This window comes from Petaurus breviceps, unplaced genomic scaffold (assembly GCF_028583685.1).
Source record: "Petaurus breviceps papuanus isolate PSGF00001 unplaced genomic scaffold, PetGlider_PUasm1.0 183, whole genome shotgun sequence".
Lineage (NCBI taxonomy): Eukaryota > Metazoa > Chordata > Mammalia > Diprotodontia > Petauridae > Petaurus > Petaurus breviceps.
In genome coordinates, this window is record NW_027185791.1 from 1,662,375 (window position 1) to 1,678,995 (window position 16,621).

At 40.8% G+C, this 16,621-nt stretch overlaps 1 protein-coding gene across 1 annotated transcript in view; it reads left to right on the top strand.

Moving 5' to 3' along the window:
* SEMA4D (semaphorin 4D) overlaps positions 1–16,621 on the top strand; it is a 191,849-nt gene extending 175,228 nt beyond the window's left edge. The window contains exons 20-22 of the mRNA XM_069087802.1: positions 13,103–13,312; positions 15,260–15,357; positions 16,434–16,621. Of these exons, the coding sequence (XP_068943903.1) occupies positions 13,103–13,312; positions 15,260–15,357; positions 16,434–16,484 (359 nt within the window). The 3' untranslated portion in view covers positions 16,485–16,621. The remainder of the gene's footprint in view (positions 1–13,102; positions 13,313–15,259; positions 15,358–16,433) is intronic.

A 16,621-nucleotide genomic window follows, 5' to 3' on the forward strand; every position in this document is an offset into this window, starting at 1 on the left:
ACCTGTTTGTGACAGACAGTAACACCTCAAAGACCCAACATTTCCATTTAATAATAAATAGTCTCTTGTGTTCCATCTTGTTCCAGAGGCCATCTTAAATCACCAACCTCATGACAGGCAACTCTGGACAAAAGGTCCAGACCTTATGACCAGCATCATCTATTCAGTAGCAACCAGAATGCAGTAACAGGCAAGAAGCTGCTTTTCAGAAGTGGCATTGTGAATGGCTGGGTCAGGAACTTGTGGCTCTAAAACACAAGGAACCAATTAACCTTGGCATTCCTCGATGCCAGCAAAAGGCTCCACTCAACTTGGTCTTTATGGATGGAGACTTCAGGATTTGCAAGGGGCCAGCAAGACTGCTCCATGGCCCAATGCACACCTTCTGGATTCTTCTTGCTGCCACTCTCAAAAGAGGCAGATTCTGGGCTTATCCATTAAATGAGAACCATCAGGATACCTGGCTGAAAATTTAAGTTCTCCCAAACTCGGAGTATCTGGGCTTCTTTTGTAAAATGTGAAGGTGTCAGTTACTTATTCTGAACTGTGTCCAGAATCATTTATCTTCTCCCCATCTACTGTATCCTCCAAACCTGGAGTGGTCTACACCCTGGATTTTCTTCTGGCTGATCCCCCATCCCTTATACTTCATGTGGGCCATCATGAAACATGGGGCACCTACTCACCATGGCCTCCACCAGTCCAGTCAACATCTGTCATAAATGTAGTGGTGGGTAACAGTGCCCCCAGAAAGTGGGGCCTCATAGGCTGTGGCAGTGATGAGGGGGAATTTGGTAGCCATGTAGAAGGATGATGAAAGTATACCAGACCTCTTTCTAGGTGAAAGGAAACTATTCTGACTAGCCTCAGCCAGAGGGAAGGAGAAAAATAAGCATACCCTCACCCAGGCCTGGGCTACCTGGCATGACAGAGTTGTTCACTTTCCTGTAAGCCACCAGGTGCCATCCATATTCTTCACAGGCCACAGTAAGGGGATTTGATGTAACCAAGTGCTGGGGTCTTCATCTCCATCAGTAGGAGGTAAATACCTTTTTATGCCCTGCTTCGATGGCTCCTGAAATCTTGATACTGTTTTGTATTAAATATACAGGATGGTCCAGGCAACTCCAACAATTTCCTTTTGGTTCAACTGACAATAACTGGCACAGAGGTTCTCAAAAGAGCCTGTACAGGGAAGAGCTCCTCGGGGCTCATGAGACCCCCTCTTGAGCTGAACAGGCCCCACTGCCCTGGGGCTGGATGCCATGGTAGTTTAACTGCATACCCAAAGGCTGGCAATAGCTGCTCCTTCTTGAGATCGTGTCTCTGGAGCTTCTCCCAAAGGCCCCTCTGGCAGATGTCAGATACATGGCGGAAAGTAAGTGATGGTTCAAAAATAGCAAGAAAAATTTATTTTTAATGAAGTGTAGTTACTTGGGGTCCCATTCTTTGTTGTCATTCAGGAATTTTCAGTTCTCCACTTGGAAGGTACAGCCCCAGTGAGCTGGCTGGAATTGTTTCCTCCTGTTTTCCTGTGAAGTGACCAAGGGCTTATTCTGATGGCTTGAGATTGAGGTCCTTCCTACTGGATTCAAGCTGATTACCAGAGCATCTGCTGGCTTATCCCTCCCTGGTCCTTCACCAAAGCACCTGAACTTTTTAAGCTCCATGAGATTGGGTTGGGTACAGGCCTACATGGTAGGTCCTTACCCACCACTCTGGAAGGCTTCCAATTGTCTTCTTACACAGTCTAGTTTCTTTAATCTTTGTTCTATCTGGTCCCTTTAAACTGAGCTCTTCAACAATCCTTCACAGTGCCATTTTAGCTGGAAGTAATAGGAAAACAAAGTACTCTACCCAAAAGTATCACTAGAGATACTACTCTGTGAATATATACCTGCTTTCTAGAAAGATGGGACAGATCTCTAGTTGGTTACCGGGGAGATGGAGTCCTTCGCTGAGTTTGTGTGGAGCTGGATCTTTCTTAATCTGTTCATTGTAGATGCCCTTTTATTTCTACTTGTGACACCCCTGACACCATTTCTTGTTCTCCAGCAAAGGATATAAAATATAAAAGACTGTGGAGCTTACAAGAAAACAAAAATGTGTTTTTTCCATTGCTAGGGACCCCAACCTAGATTTTGTGGAACTCAAAATTTGTTCTTTCATTCACTCACTATTTCATCCAATGAACTTTCATGGAGGCCCACTACATGCCAGGCCTTAGTGCAAGATTCTGCCGTTGAAAGGATGTGTCTTAGCATGGCGAGAGCTATCTTGTCATTGCTCTCACTAGGCCTCTGTGTGCTTTACTGCTTGGAGCCATCTAAAGTGGGATGACTGAAATGTCCACAACTTAGAGAAGCGTGAGGTTTCTTGTTTTGTTTTGACAAGGCTATGACCAGATTATATTTTTCAATGACAAGACATGTGATCCCATTATTCCATGTAATTCCAGAGTTACTTACACATATGGAAAAACTTGTGTCATAGGACCATTTAAATTTCCAAAAGGAAGTTTAACATAGTGGAAAGCACCAGTCCTAGATTTAGAGAGCCTGGGTTTAAATCCCACTTCTGCTGCTTACTACTTATACCAACTGCAACAGGCTATTTATTTAACCTGCCTAGTCCGGTTTCCTCACTTATAAAATGAAGGGGTCATTGTGGATAGTCTTCTCCAGATCTATAATCCTAAGTAAATCAAATCTGCAATTTAACTAATAAGACTTAGAAGTAACCCTCAGCTTTGCTTTCTTCTTGCACTGTATGACTTATTATTGGGCAGTTGTTGTTAGAGAAGAACTTTTTTTTGGCTCTCTAATACTTTTATCCCCTCAACTGAAGACACAATCAGGAATGAGTCACAATACTTGTTTTAAGTATTGCTGAAGACATCAGATGTAATATCCCACCTCAGATGCTTCAGAATCACTTTTCATCATAGTGCTAAAGCCCTCTCTATGTATGGATGTGTTTTCTACCTTCTCGTGTATGAAGACTGAAGAAGTAAGCAGTTATATCTTCGATGATGACTCCATGGCGGGTTTGATTGGCCAAAGGTTTATCTACCCTTTGACTACAGATTTGATTTAGCTCTATCCAATTTATAGTAGGACCTCAATTTCGTTTTCACTTTCATTTAAACCCAGAGAAAGACTCATAGTTAATATCCATTTTTTTTTGGTAGGGCAATTGGGGTTAAGTGACTTGCCCAAGGTCACATGGCTAGTTTTTGTGTTAAGTGTCTGAGATTTGAACTCAGGCCCTCCTGATTCCAGGGCCAGCGCTCTATTTACTGTGCCACCCAGCCGCCCTTAATATCCATTTCTTACCCTTACCTCCCAACCCCACAAAAACTATTCAATGTAGTCTCAAAATAATCTTTACCCTCTCATCCTTCCCGGTCTGTTCCTACCCCTGGCTCCCAAAAGTCAATTGTGAAAAATGAAACTTGTTCTGTGTAAGTGTGGGAACATTCAGTAGTATACTCCCTTTTCTTAGGTGAATTTACATTTCTTTAAAAAAGATTTTTTTTGCATTTTTGAAGGGGGGAAGGCAGGGCAATTAGGATTAAGTGACTTGGCCAAAGTCACACAGCTAGTAAGTGTTGTGTCTGAGGCTGGATTTGAACTCAGGCCCTCCTGACTCTAGGGCTGGTGCTCTATTCACCACACCACGTAGCTGCCCCGAATTTACATTTCCTTATGATGAATTTGGTGAAAGAAATGTACATTTCTTTATTGTTTCTGAGGGAACTGGATTATTCAAATATGGTAACTGAGAAAACATCACTGAAGCACTTTATCGTATTTTGCTTTCCAGGCCTGGAAGTATGAGGACACGTGTAGATTTTTTTTTTTCAGGTTTGGTCAACAATCTACTGTGCAGACATATGTCATTCTTCTGAGAGAACATGGTCAATAATAATAGCCAACTGCCATTATGGCACTCATTTTCCTCTACTGAATGATTTAAAATCACATGGATAACAATCACACATGAACAAAGATGGATGGATTGCGGTATGGATTTGTGGAGGCAGGATCCATGTGAATGAAATCACTGACCCACCTGGGGGTCATGGAGAAGCACAAATGGGTGGACAGAGCATGGAGAGAGTAATGAGAGACTGTTTTTACTCTCCATGTTGATCCTTATGTGGAAGTTGGCTAGTCAATAGCCTCGGTACTTTTTCTCAGAATTTCTTCTCAAAAGCCTTTGCCGGTCAAAAGATCTTCTCTTTTAGAGGGAAACCTGGGGCCTTGATTTGTATCCAATTTCTGATCATCTTTTAGGTCTGACATGTAAATGGAGGGTTAAGAGTAATTCCGAAATACAAAATTTATTTCTATTTAATTATCAATCTCAGGATGAGCATTGATAAGTCAGATTCCTCAGTGCCAGGTAGAGGGAAGCATCTCTATTTTATAAGTAACAAAGTAGTTTGTTCATAGGATCCCTTTTCCTGAAATGATCATGTGAAACAATAAAACACCATGGGATTAAGAATTGAATTGGGCCATTGGCTTACCAGCAGGCTGCCAAGCTATGCCCCTATATATAAAATAACACGAACTGCAGTACTTCCTTCAATTGCAGAAGATTACCGTTGTGTACATCTCCAATCTGCCCCAGGTGGGATTTATCTCAGGTGCCCAGAAGCAGAGAACTCTGCGTGACTTTTCAAGAGAGCCCAACCTATCAATTACCTCTAGTAAAAGGGAGTTTGATGGAACTTTGTGGAGCGTGGGTTTTGGTTGGTCTCATTTTAATTCATGTTCTTACTGATAGTGTTTAAAAATGATGCTTAATATTCAGACCTTGAAAATTTTAATTTTTATTACTTCCTCCTTGATTTCACAAGTATTCAGAATGACTAACAAACTGAAATGGGCTTTTTAAAAAGATGCCTTGGTGTATTTGTTGTTGTTGGATTTAAAGCAACCAAATGCTTCAATTTCATCACTCACTCAATGCTTAGGAACTGCATTTAATAAAAGCTGGCATTTTGGTTGTGATCCTGGACAAGGCCCTTGATTTCTCAGGGCTTCAGGTAATCCTTTAATACTCCAAGGTGCCAATTTGTCATGGTAGATGGATTTGCCTCACCTGGGAGTTCCCTATGTCAAAGAAATCATAGGTCTATTACCTATCCCTATTTATACAGCACTCCACATACATGATCCCATTTGGGCCTCAAAACCAGCCTGAAGCAGGTGTTACAGGTATTATTATCCTCAATTTACAGATAAGGAAACTGAGTCTCAAAAAGGTCAAGTGACTTTCTTAAGGTTCCATAGTGAGAGGCAATGTTTGAACTTAGATCTTGACTACAGGTCCAATACCATCCTCTACATCACGCAGACATTTCTAATTTTTGTTGCCAATTTTGTTATACTTTTATTTCAACTTTTCATCCCCATATTTAAAATTCAACAAGAATTGTGGATGTGCTATCCCCCCTCATTCAGCCACCGCTTCAATACGCCAAGTTAAGTCACAAGCATCTAGAAACCCCTCCTTTATATTTCATCTGCACAGCACCGTTTACTGATTTCGATCCAGACTACTATATAATATTACAATAATGTGCCAACTGAACATAACTCACGAGGCATGAGATTGTTAAAAACAATCTTAAAACATCTAAATGAACAGCATCCCCTCTAGGGGCTATATACTTAATCACAAAAATAAACAAACAAATAAATAATTGCCAATTTGCATTATTGGAGGGAGCTATTATGCCAGGTGTTCTTGACTCCAATATCTCAGTCAAGAAGTCGTTATTGAGTGCCTACTACATACCAAAGACTGTGTTAAGAGTTGGGGCAACAAAGAAAGGCAAAGGTCTGCTCCTGAAGAGCTAACAGTCATAGTCACCTCGCTGAGCAGAGACTGTCCAGAGGTTTTCACTGAAGGAATAGCAAGCTTTTTTCACATGAACACCTTTCCGTGATTAGGGGGGGAACAGGAATGAGTTCCTGTCTCGATCATGATCCAGACCAGATCTCCCCACCAGAACTAGGAGTTTAACCTGCAATGGGGGCACAAAGGTCAACCATGACACATTTTTATTCCAAGTTCAAGAAGGCACCGGAATTTGTCCCAATGATTCTGTTAGGTAGCTGAAGCTCGGCTGATATAATCCTTGCTGGGATGGAAACCTGTGCACAACACTCAGATGTTGGACAAGGAGAGAACTACACACCAAGCAGAGACAGTCCTACAAGAGGCTTAATGGATATCTCAGCCTTGAAGAGATTCCGTGCCAACAGCAGACTTACATTATTCTACTGAAATCCTCGTTGTTGACAAACAATAAAGTGGAGGATCCGGAGATGGGGTGGACAAAGGGGAATGTGGGGAAAATAATGGACCAAGCAGGAGGTTCACACACTCACTCAAACAGCAGCCTCAAGCTGACCTTGTGATAGCCCTGGCAGGAAAACCAAGATCAGGAAGACACTGGGAGGCCAAAGTCATCCTTTCTCCTTTTCTCTTGCCATGACAGCTGAAGGGTGTTTTGGACAATTTCCACAGACTCATCTACAGGGACTTTTAAAGTTTTCAAATTGGCTTTGGAATATAGAGTATAAAGGGCACAGAAGACAAATGAAGCAGATTAATCTGCCGGTGGGTGAAGGCACTGGATCCTCAGTCTTCTCATTCCATTAAACACACCCACTCCCACCCACACCCATTTGGTAGCACACTCAAATTTATTTTAGAATGGAAATTGAGGGGATAATAGTGACTCAAATAGAATGCCTTCTTCCTGTTTGGTCACTGATGTGCCAGAGGACAAAATGACTCAACAGATCCACTTTCTTCACTGAATGATTGAATTGTCTAGCTGGAAGGTAACCTAAAAATCCAATCTTCAGAAAGGAAGATTCAAGTTTGAGAGATGAAGTGATTTCCCTGGGGAGTTACTGGAAAAGCCAGACATGGGCTTGGAATGCTTATCAAATCTGCAAATGTCATGGACTGGGAGGGATAACCAGCCCGATAGCATGATATAATCTGTATCTTTATCTGCTAAAATGAAATTTAAGAGGAACTAATGTAAAATACTAATAGGTTGAAAAAATCAAACACACAATTACAGGATGTGAGTGATAAGGCTGAACATCTCTTCTGATAAAGTCCTAGGGGTTTTTTAGTCGCCCATAAAGCATAACTAAATAGAAACAACAATTAATCGGAGCTGTATTAAGCATAATTTCCAGATACAGGGAAATGACAGTCCCTAATGGCTCCCAAGACCCTCCAGGCTTTTCCACCTCCACCCCAGCAGCCTTTCTCAAGCTGGAAATGTCTCCACCATCCCGGCTCTGAATTCCTCCTTAGGACTAGCATTGGAGAAGTACCCAGGTATACCATTCACTCTTAACCTGGCTCCAGTCCTTTGAATTTTACACTTAACCCCTTTTCCCACCCTGCCCCCTTTTAGGTGTCATCTTCCCCCATTTGAATGCAAAACTCATGAGGGTAAGCAATGTCCTTACAATGTCTGGGACATGGTATGCATTTAATAAATGTTTTATTCAATCTAAATCTAACTTACTTACTCTACTGTGTTGAGTGCATTAACAAACTGTAGTACAAGAGGAAGATCCAAGATGGCAACAGGTCTAGAAAACATTTCGTATTCTGATCAGTGTAATAGCTAATCATGATTTCAGAAGCCTCATGATGGAGCACACTCCCTGTCTCTTGGCAGAGCTGACAGACTAAAATACTGGTTCTCAAGCTTTCTGGGTCTCAGCATCTTTATACTCTTAAAAATTATTGAAGATCCTTCTCTAAAGAGATTTTCTTTCTGCAGATTATAACTATGTTTTACGATATTAGAAATTAAAATGTCTTAGTAATGTTATGAAAACAGTTTTGGTCTCAAAGACTCCCCCCTCTCCCAGGATCTTAGGACATGTCAAAGGTCCCTGGACCACACTTTGAGGACCGTAGGTTCTCAAATTTATGAGACATAAATTTTTAGACACGAAAAGCAAGTGAATTTGTTTTGTTCAACTAATTTGTTAAAAGAGAGGGACTCTATGGAAGGAAGGGAAACATGTTGAGTGACAGTGATTTTTAAAAAAGGATATAAGAAACAATAAAAAAAAAAATACACAGATGGGACAGCTGGGTGGCACAGTGCATAGAGCACCAGCCCTGAAGTCAGGAGGACCTGAGTTCAAATCTGGCCTCAGACACAACACAAAACTAGTCGTGTGACCTCGGGCAAGTCACTTAACCCCAATTGCCTTGCCTTCCCCCCTCAAAAAAGAAAGGTGACAAAGCTGTCACCCCTGCTTCTGGGTGGCTAGGTGTCACATTGAATAGAGAACTGACCCTGAAGTCAGGAGGACCTGAGTTCAAATCTTGCCTCAGACACTTAACACAAAACTAGCCATGGACATAGCTTGGACAAGTCTCTTAACCCTAACTGCCCTACCATCCCCCTCCAAAAAGAAAAATACAGATAATAAAAAGTTCAGAAGGTACAGATAAGCACAGCAGTTTTGTTGCTTTTGTGTTAAACTTAATACGCACTCCCCCAAAAACACCCCCACCCTACAAGAAATTCAATTTTCTACTTAAAAAAAAAAAGAAAAAAATCGTACAATGTCTTGTTGAGGACCAGGAATGTCTGACTTGGAAAGACACCAACTGAGGATGAGATGTAGAAGCAACAGGGGTATTTCTGAGTCTGTTACATGGGAGAGGGGCCAGACTTAGTCTGCGTGGTCTCAGGAAGCAAGACGACCAAGGTATAAAAGATGCAGAGGAAACTTATTTTGGCTGGAAAATTTTCTTTCCAATCAGAGCTGTCCAAAAATTGAATGGGTGTCTCATGAGGTCGCCATCACTGAAGGTCTTCGGGGACTGGATGATGACTTGGTGGGATACATGATGAGGGGACTCTTGCTCGGGCAGGGGTTGGACTAGATGAGATTTACTGGCCCTTTTAACTCTCGAGCTTCCACGAATCCATGCCTCTCCTAACTCTTTATGTTAGCAGGGGTTCTTAACCATTTTTATGTCATGAACATAATATTTTTACATGTCTTAAATATTTCAGAATGTTTTTAAATACATAAAGGAAGGCAATTATATTGAAATACAGATAAATTCCAATGAGATGAATAAGAGAATCCTGTAAAATGTTGGTATCATTTATATTCCCCTAGCTTATTTTCTATTAGGTCAATATTTTACACGATTACAAATCTGAATAATATAAAACCAAATACATGTGACCACTTCAAGGGATTCATTATTTGTACTAATCAGGATTTAGCTGTGCAATTATCAAAATATTATTTAAAAAATTTTACAGATCCCAAGTTAACCCTTGGGGTTAGAGCCTACTTTCAACATGAAAGTCTTCCATGCTACTCCCCTAACATAATTAAATTGGTTCAAAAGTGAGGAACTCTTTTTCATGTGCCCTATTATGCCTTTTTAAAGGTGACTATATTGTTTCTAGGGAAAAGGTTACTTAGTCATAGGAGAGTGTGCTTCTTCATCCTCTGGACCTGTGTTGTCAGGCAACCAGTACCATGGAAAGGGGAAGATGGGTTCTTCACACCCCAGGCCGGTGGATTTGACTTCCAGTTCCTGCCAAAATTCTAAAACAAATCATTCATGGAATGATTTGTGAGCACCTAAAATGGGAGATGGCTAACACTAAAAGTGATGGCTTTATCAAAAATTGGTTTTGCCAAGCTGACCCTTTTAAACAGTGTTACTAGGAAAATTTTGCAGACAATACATCTAGGTTTCACGAAAGCATTTGTCAAAGTTTCTCATCATATTCTGTGGATAAAATGAAGAGATGTGAACTAGAGGATAGTGGTTAGGTAGATTTGCAACTGGTTAAACAACTCGTCCCCAAAGGGTAGTGATTAACGTATGCCCATCCAGAAAGAAAAGGGAGGGAGGATAGTAATAAGCATTTATATAGAGTCTACCACATGCCAGACACTCTAAGTGCAAATATTATTTCATTTTATCCTCACAATAACTTTGCAAAGTGCTATTATTATCCCCATTTTATAGCTGAGGAAACTGAGGCAGAGATTGACTTGCATACAACTTATTTTCTGAGGTGAACTTGAACTCAGCTCCTGACTGCCAGCCCAGTGTTCTATATTGGCTGTGAAGCCAGCTGTCTCTAGTGCGGTGCTCCAAGGACTCTGTCCTCGATTCTGTTGCTTTAAGTTTTTTGTCAATAGCTTTGTTGAAGGTACAGACGGTATGCTTATCAAATCTGAAAATGACTCAAGGTGCTGAGAAGATGGCTAACACACTGAATGACAAACCTGGGATCCCAAAAGACAGAAGCTAGAACAGCATGCCAGATCCAGGACAGGGACTAGACCTGTGATTTCATGGATACTGGGAATTCCGAGGGGATGGCCATGTCTACCACTGCAGGTCAGCACCCTCCTTACCTGTCAGTCTTAGAGTGCAGACTTGGACCCTGAGAAGCTGTGACCTGACTAGGACCAAAAAGCTAAGGTGTGAGCAGGACCTTAACCTAGACCTTCCTCTTTTTGAGGGTTGGCTCTCTATCAACACGCAACTTAGGAAATTTAAAAATCTAAGTACAGAACCAGGGAGGTATGGCTAGACAATCTGTATGAAAGAGACCTGGGAGCTGCAAGGTCTATATGAGTCAATGGTATTAATAGTTAAAAAATCAAATCATTGACAAATATCAAAATTAAAAAAAATCAAATCTCAGGCTTTAACAATAAGATAGTGTCTAGAAGGAGGAAACTACTCTGTCCTGTCAAAACAAGAGTACAGTTCTGGACACCACATTTAGGAAGGAGAATGATAAGCTTGACCAGGTCGACCAGGGTTGAGGGGACTTGAAACCGTGTTACAAGCACTGGGGAGAGACAGGTTAAGAGAGATGATCATCAAATAGCTGAAAAGGGGTCTAGCTTTATCTTGCTTGGCATCAAAGGAGAGAATTAGGAGCAGTGGACGACAGTTGCTGGGGTAGATTTTACCTTGATGTAAAGAAATCTTCCCAACAACTGAAACAACTCAAGTAGAATGAACTGCTTTGGGAAGGCAGCAAGCTTCCAATTACTAGTAAGCTTTAAGTGCAATTTGGATGGCCACGTATAAGGGGCATAGAGAGGATTCTTATCCAAGTACGGATTAGTCTAGAACCTAGACAGTGAGAGGCCTTCTAAGATTCTGTAATTCTAGAAAACTTCACTTTTTATGTCATATGCTTTCTATTTCATGCCCATCTCTAAACTTTTCTGCATTTATCTCCTTCTCACTAAAAGATATGGGTGTGTGTGTGTGGTAAATACTACTCATATGTCTTGGTTCAGCTCTTTGTAAGGACCCACATTTTTACACTCCTATTGGAAAATAGTAAAACTCACTTGTGACAGTTTTATTCTGGTCTGGAATTAACCTTTCTCTGAAGGCAAATGAAGAGTCTTAACCATGGAAAGTCTTGAATACCTGCTTGTTGCAATGACAACAAACCAGGTGCTTCTCATGTTCCCTATAAAGTTGACATGCGAAAGCTACATAACCTTGGGAATGTCCTTGGAAGTCACCATTACTGGCATGAGTCCTCTGAGAACCTTGAATGCCAAGTCCTGACTTCAATTTTTTAAAGAAAAATGTGAAAATTAAAATGATGCCCAGTAATTTTTTGTATCAATTCGATAAGCGTGCAAAGAGGAGAAAAAGTTTTGGCTCCTGAATAGCTAGAGCTTTGTAGTGTTAGCTTTTCTCTCTCGGTGTTTGAAACAGGAAGCACCAAATGATAGGCTCATTGACACTAATCATTTCCACTGGCATCTCATCACATGAAGCTTTGTGATTCACCAGTGATAAGAGGCAGTAAAAAGCACAGAATGTGTTCCTTCTGTTTGTTGTCTTCATCCAAAATAGAGGGGGTTATTCAGAGCTCGCCTGGGATCATTATAGAACTAAGGAACTTTGGCTGAGTTCTCACATGCAATCAGCACAGAGCTCCCCATGCCCAAGGAAAATGACAGCTTCTTGTGTCAAGACAGGAAGACTGACCCCAGCAGCCGTCCTCCAGCTGTGCTCAGCTCCATTTCACTGTCACAGACTGATGAATACTCAATCTGTTAATGACATTTTCCAGCCTGTGACCTTCACTTCCCTTCCAATTCCTTTCTTGAGGTTAAACTAACCTAATTTTGATAAATTGCTTCATAGGCCTATTATAGACAAGTCTTTCCCTCCTATTTCCCCTTGTCTTTAGCTGCCCTTTTGTCCTGCCTCCTCACGTTTCCTTGAACCATTATTAATGTTTAAAAATGCTTAAGTATTCTAAAGTCAATACTGTATTTTCATTCTTCATAGTGATCTTTCAAGTGTCAGGTGGAACACTGGCGTGGAAAGAGGAAAAGACTGACAAAATGCCGATTCCAATTATGGAACACGCCTCTCAGACGTATATGTATTTGGGAAGTGGAGAGCAAGGCTTTACATTTATGTGTATTTACTTCACTTTATTCAAATCAAACCAATGACAGTCTTGTCAAGATATTTTTGAATTCTGACTTATGAACCAGTGTTTGGTATCTACAGACCTTATCTGAGTCCCAGTTAAAAATGGTAAACAGCATGGATCCCTGGCATACTCTTAATGCAGACCTCCTTCCAAGTTGATATCTAACCATTATATTTTTTGGTTCAGTCATTCAACCAATTCCATATCCACTGAACCAGCCCACATCTTTCACTCTTTTCTATTATGATAGCCTTTGACAAATGTTTATTAAAAACCTAACTATACAAACAATATTCCTCTTATCTACCAAATAGCCCTGTCCAAAAAAAAGGAAAACGAAGTTATAATGTTGGCAGTTAAACTGTTAGAACCATAATAACAAAAACCTATTCAGTGGAGAAATTTAAAAAGTAGAAGTTAGTGCTGGCTAGCTACAAAACAGGCAGATGCATTCAAGACATCTTTTTCCCTTCAGAATTTAGTCACTAGGTCATACTTTCTAAATTTCTTTGCTCTCCAACATGATTGGTTCCTTTATTAATGAAGGGATCTGTGTATTCTTCCTAGGTCCCAGTGATGTGCATGTTATCTGGGAGAAGAATGGACAAAAAATAGATGTGTGTGTCTCTGTCCGGACTCACGTACTGCCCGATGGCAGTGTGTACTTATTTAGTTGGGTCAAAGACACACTCAGAGAGAGTTCGGAGTATTGCTGTTCCTTTTTCTCTAAGGCAGGAAATAAGGCCTCCAAAGCATGGATCGCCGTGGACAGACAAGGTAGGTGGGCTGTCTTCTCCTATCTGGAGCTGAGATCAATCAGAGCATCCTAACACTGGTTTTCTGTAAGGTCGTATTCTGTTACAAGAACCAATTCACTTAGCTAAAAACGAATCCTTTACATATCCTGTTTGTTATTTTGGACAGAAGACCAGTGGTCAACAATCAAAAGCAATGAAAAGGGGCTGCTTCCTTTGGCTTTTGGAAGGTAGCTAGAATCACTGAGAGGCAGACTGACTCTGACATAACCATGGTAGCCTAATAACTTACATAACCACAGATAAGCCAATAGAACTAACCTCTTTTTTCACCAGGCTTTGTCAGATACTAAATGTTTCTATCTCACTACTTAATAGAACTCTGGAATGAGAATCAAGAGATCTGGGTTCTAATCTTGGCTTTTCTCTTAACTCACTTAATGAACTTAATAAGTTTCCTCTCTGGATCTAATTTTTCCTTTGTTAAATGAAGGAATGGACAAGAGGATTTCTATTCCATTTCCAGCCTACACTTCTCAGACTGGATCCCAGTCTACTACATTCTTCCCATATAGGCTCCCCTTGTGTTACACTGATACATGCATCCAAGGCCCTCCTGCTTTGCCTAGGGCTTCCCCATTCAAAGGCCACCTCCAAGCCAAAACTGCTTTTTCAGAACAGCAACCACTCTTTTGGATCTTTCTGGGGAGGCAGGGTAGTACAATGGAAAGCGCACCTGATTTAGAATCAGAGAGCCTTAGCTCAGATCCAAGCTGTTTACCTTGGACAAGTCATCTGATGTTTCTGGACATCATCTGACATTTGTAGAATGATAGGACTGGCTCAGGGAAGCTAGGATCCTTTCCTGTTCCCCACATAACGATTTTTAATGAGGGCAGGCAGAGGAGGAACGGAATGAAGGGAAATAAATAAAAAATTCATGTTAATTATAGTCTTCAATTTCTTACTTTTTTACTTGGAGGTCCCTCTCTATAATTATTTGTTAACACCGTCACACACATCAACAGTCCTCCAATTCCCAATGTGATTCACTACTGGATTCTAGGAAGCGTCTGAGCTAACATCTGCTAGGCTGAAGAGTCATTTTAATGGTTAGAAACACAAGCCATAAACAGTCATCTCACGGCTTTCATTTGTACATCAGTTTGCTTGCTCTGTTTTCCGTAACTAAAATGTTTAATGATTCCTAAAATGTCATGTGGTAAAGCCCCAAGAGCACCACTGCAAACAAAGGATGTATGTAAGGATTTATGCTTTTGAAAAGAAGGGGACCATGACAAGTTTTTAAGGGAGCTAATAAATTTGTTTTTTTTTGCTTTTTGGAGGGCAGTTGGGGTTAAGTGACTTGCCCAAGGTCACACGGCTAGTTTTTGTGTTAAGTGTCTGAGGGTGGATTTGAACTCAGCTCTTCCTGACTCCAGGGCCGGTGCTCTATTCACTGCACCACCTAGCCGTCCCTAATATAATTAAATGAAGCAAAGCTTCTAAGCTTCTTGAAATAGTATAAATGCTAGTTCACATTAAATGTCTATGTCACCGAAGTCATATTCGAGATTTCAGTCACAGGCACTAAAGACAGCTCAAGTGAAGCCTTATCAGCGTAGGTCCATCTCAAAAGAGTCATCTGCTATCTCTTGGAATATTTTTTTCACGCTCAGGAAAAATAAACTAACAACCACCTTGCACAAAAGTTGAAAAGGCAAAAAAAGAAGTGAAGACAAATTGACTGACAGGAAGGCAGAGTTTATAGGTTCTGGCAGATTCTCAGATCACCAGCCTGAGATACCCCAGCATTTGTTCAACACCTATCCATCTACTCTTACCCTTGCATGTCTTTGAGGAAGACATCCTCTCCTGTGTGAGACTGACAATTCAACCAATGGATTACGGGGCCGGGTCTTGTGTCATAGATTTCTTTTCACCTTGTGAAACTGTTTGTATTTTTCAGAGGTGACTCATCAAGAAAGCTGGACTAGAGAGCTCAATAATTGGAAGAGCGTGGTTAATGAACATGACCAAATGATGCAGAGCTGGAAAAAAGCCTGGGTAGGAGGATCTTTGGGTCATTCGTCCAGCTTCACTTTGAAGTCTATATGGCAACAAGAGCCTGAGACAATAGGTCTCTGCTTTTTAGGCTTTATGTCCTGCCTTTAGTTTTTTGGGGTATTTTTGTGGCTTTTTGGAGGGGGGAAAGCAGGGCAATTGGGGTTAAGTGACTTGCCCAAGGTCACATGGTTAGTGTTATGTCTGAGGCTGATTTTGAACTTGGGTCCTCCTGACTCCAGGGCTGGTGCTCTATTCACTGTGCCACCTAGCTGTTTTACCTTCAGGTTTTTTATCCACTTTTTTTCCTTCCATTCTCAGCTATCATTTGGTGACATCAAAGTAACTGTTACGTGGTTTTGTACATGCAAAGCCCTTCACATGGCAGAGTGCTGCATATGATGTTCTGTTTATCTAGCATTAGAAATACCACTGTTGTTTAGAGATTATGGAATTGCTAATTAGGTAGCTAAAAGAACAATACCTTAGGGGCTGGGCCAGGGGATTCGAGCCTTTATACATGCATGGTAATTCCTCTTTAAATGGGCATGTGTTTATTTATGTTAAACTGTGCACAAAGTGAAGCTTTCTCACATGTTAAATGAAGGGGGCTAGTCTAGATTAATGTCCCTTTTGGAACTAAAACTTCAAAACCCATGATTCAAAGTTGGTGACTGAAAACACAAATGGCATGCAATTTTCAAATCCTACCCAAGGTGCACCGTGCACTCTGCTTGGAGCTGTACCAAAGCTGGTAAAAAAAAAAAATGAAATAATACCTGCAGGTCTGGAGAGAGTTCATCTTCTAAAGTAGCAATAACGAGGCAAGAAGTACACTGCCTTCTCCAATGGTCCATGTTTCTGGCAATAATCAGCAATGACTTTCTTAGCGAGTAACCTCATATTTCACTTGATGCACTAGAAATCTTTTTTTTTTTGGTATTAATTTCTGTTTTTATTTTCTGAGAACCAGATCCTAAGCAGAAAGCCCTAAATCCTATTATAAAATATCAATTTCTTCACAAGAGATCAGCTTGAGTACAGATTCAAGGGGAAAATTAAGCTTGATTTTCTTTCAGGAAAGCTGTAATGAGGATACCTATTTAAACAAGAGGCTGGAGAAAAACTGATGAAAAACTATGGAAGTTACAACTTCTTCTATTCCAACCATACTTCAAGGAAGATTCCACATAGCTTAAAGCTGGAAATCAGTTCTTCAAAAGCAGCTGATGAGAACGGAGAAATTAGAGCAAGATTTTTGTTACTA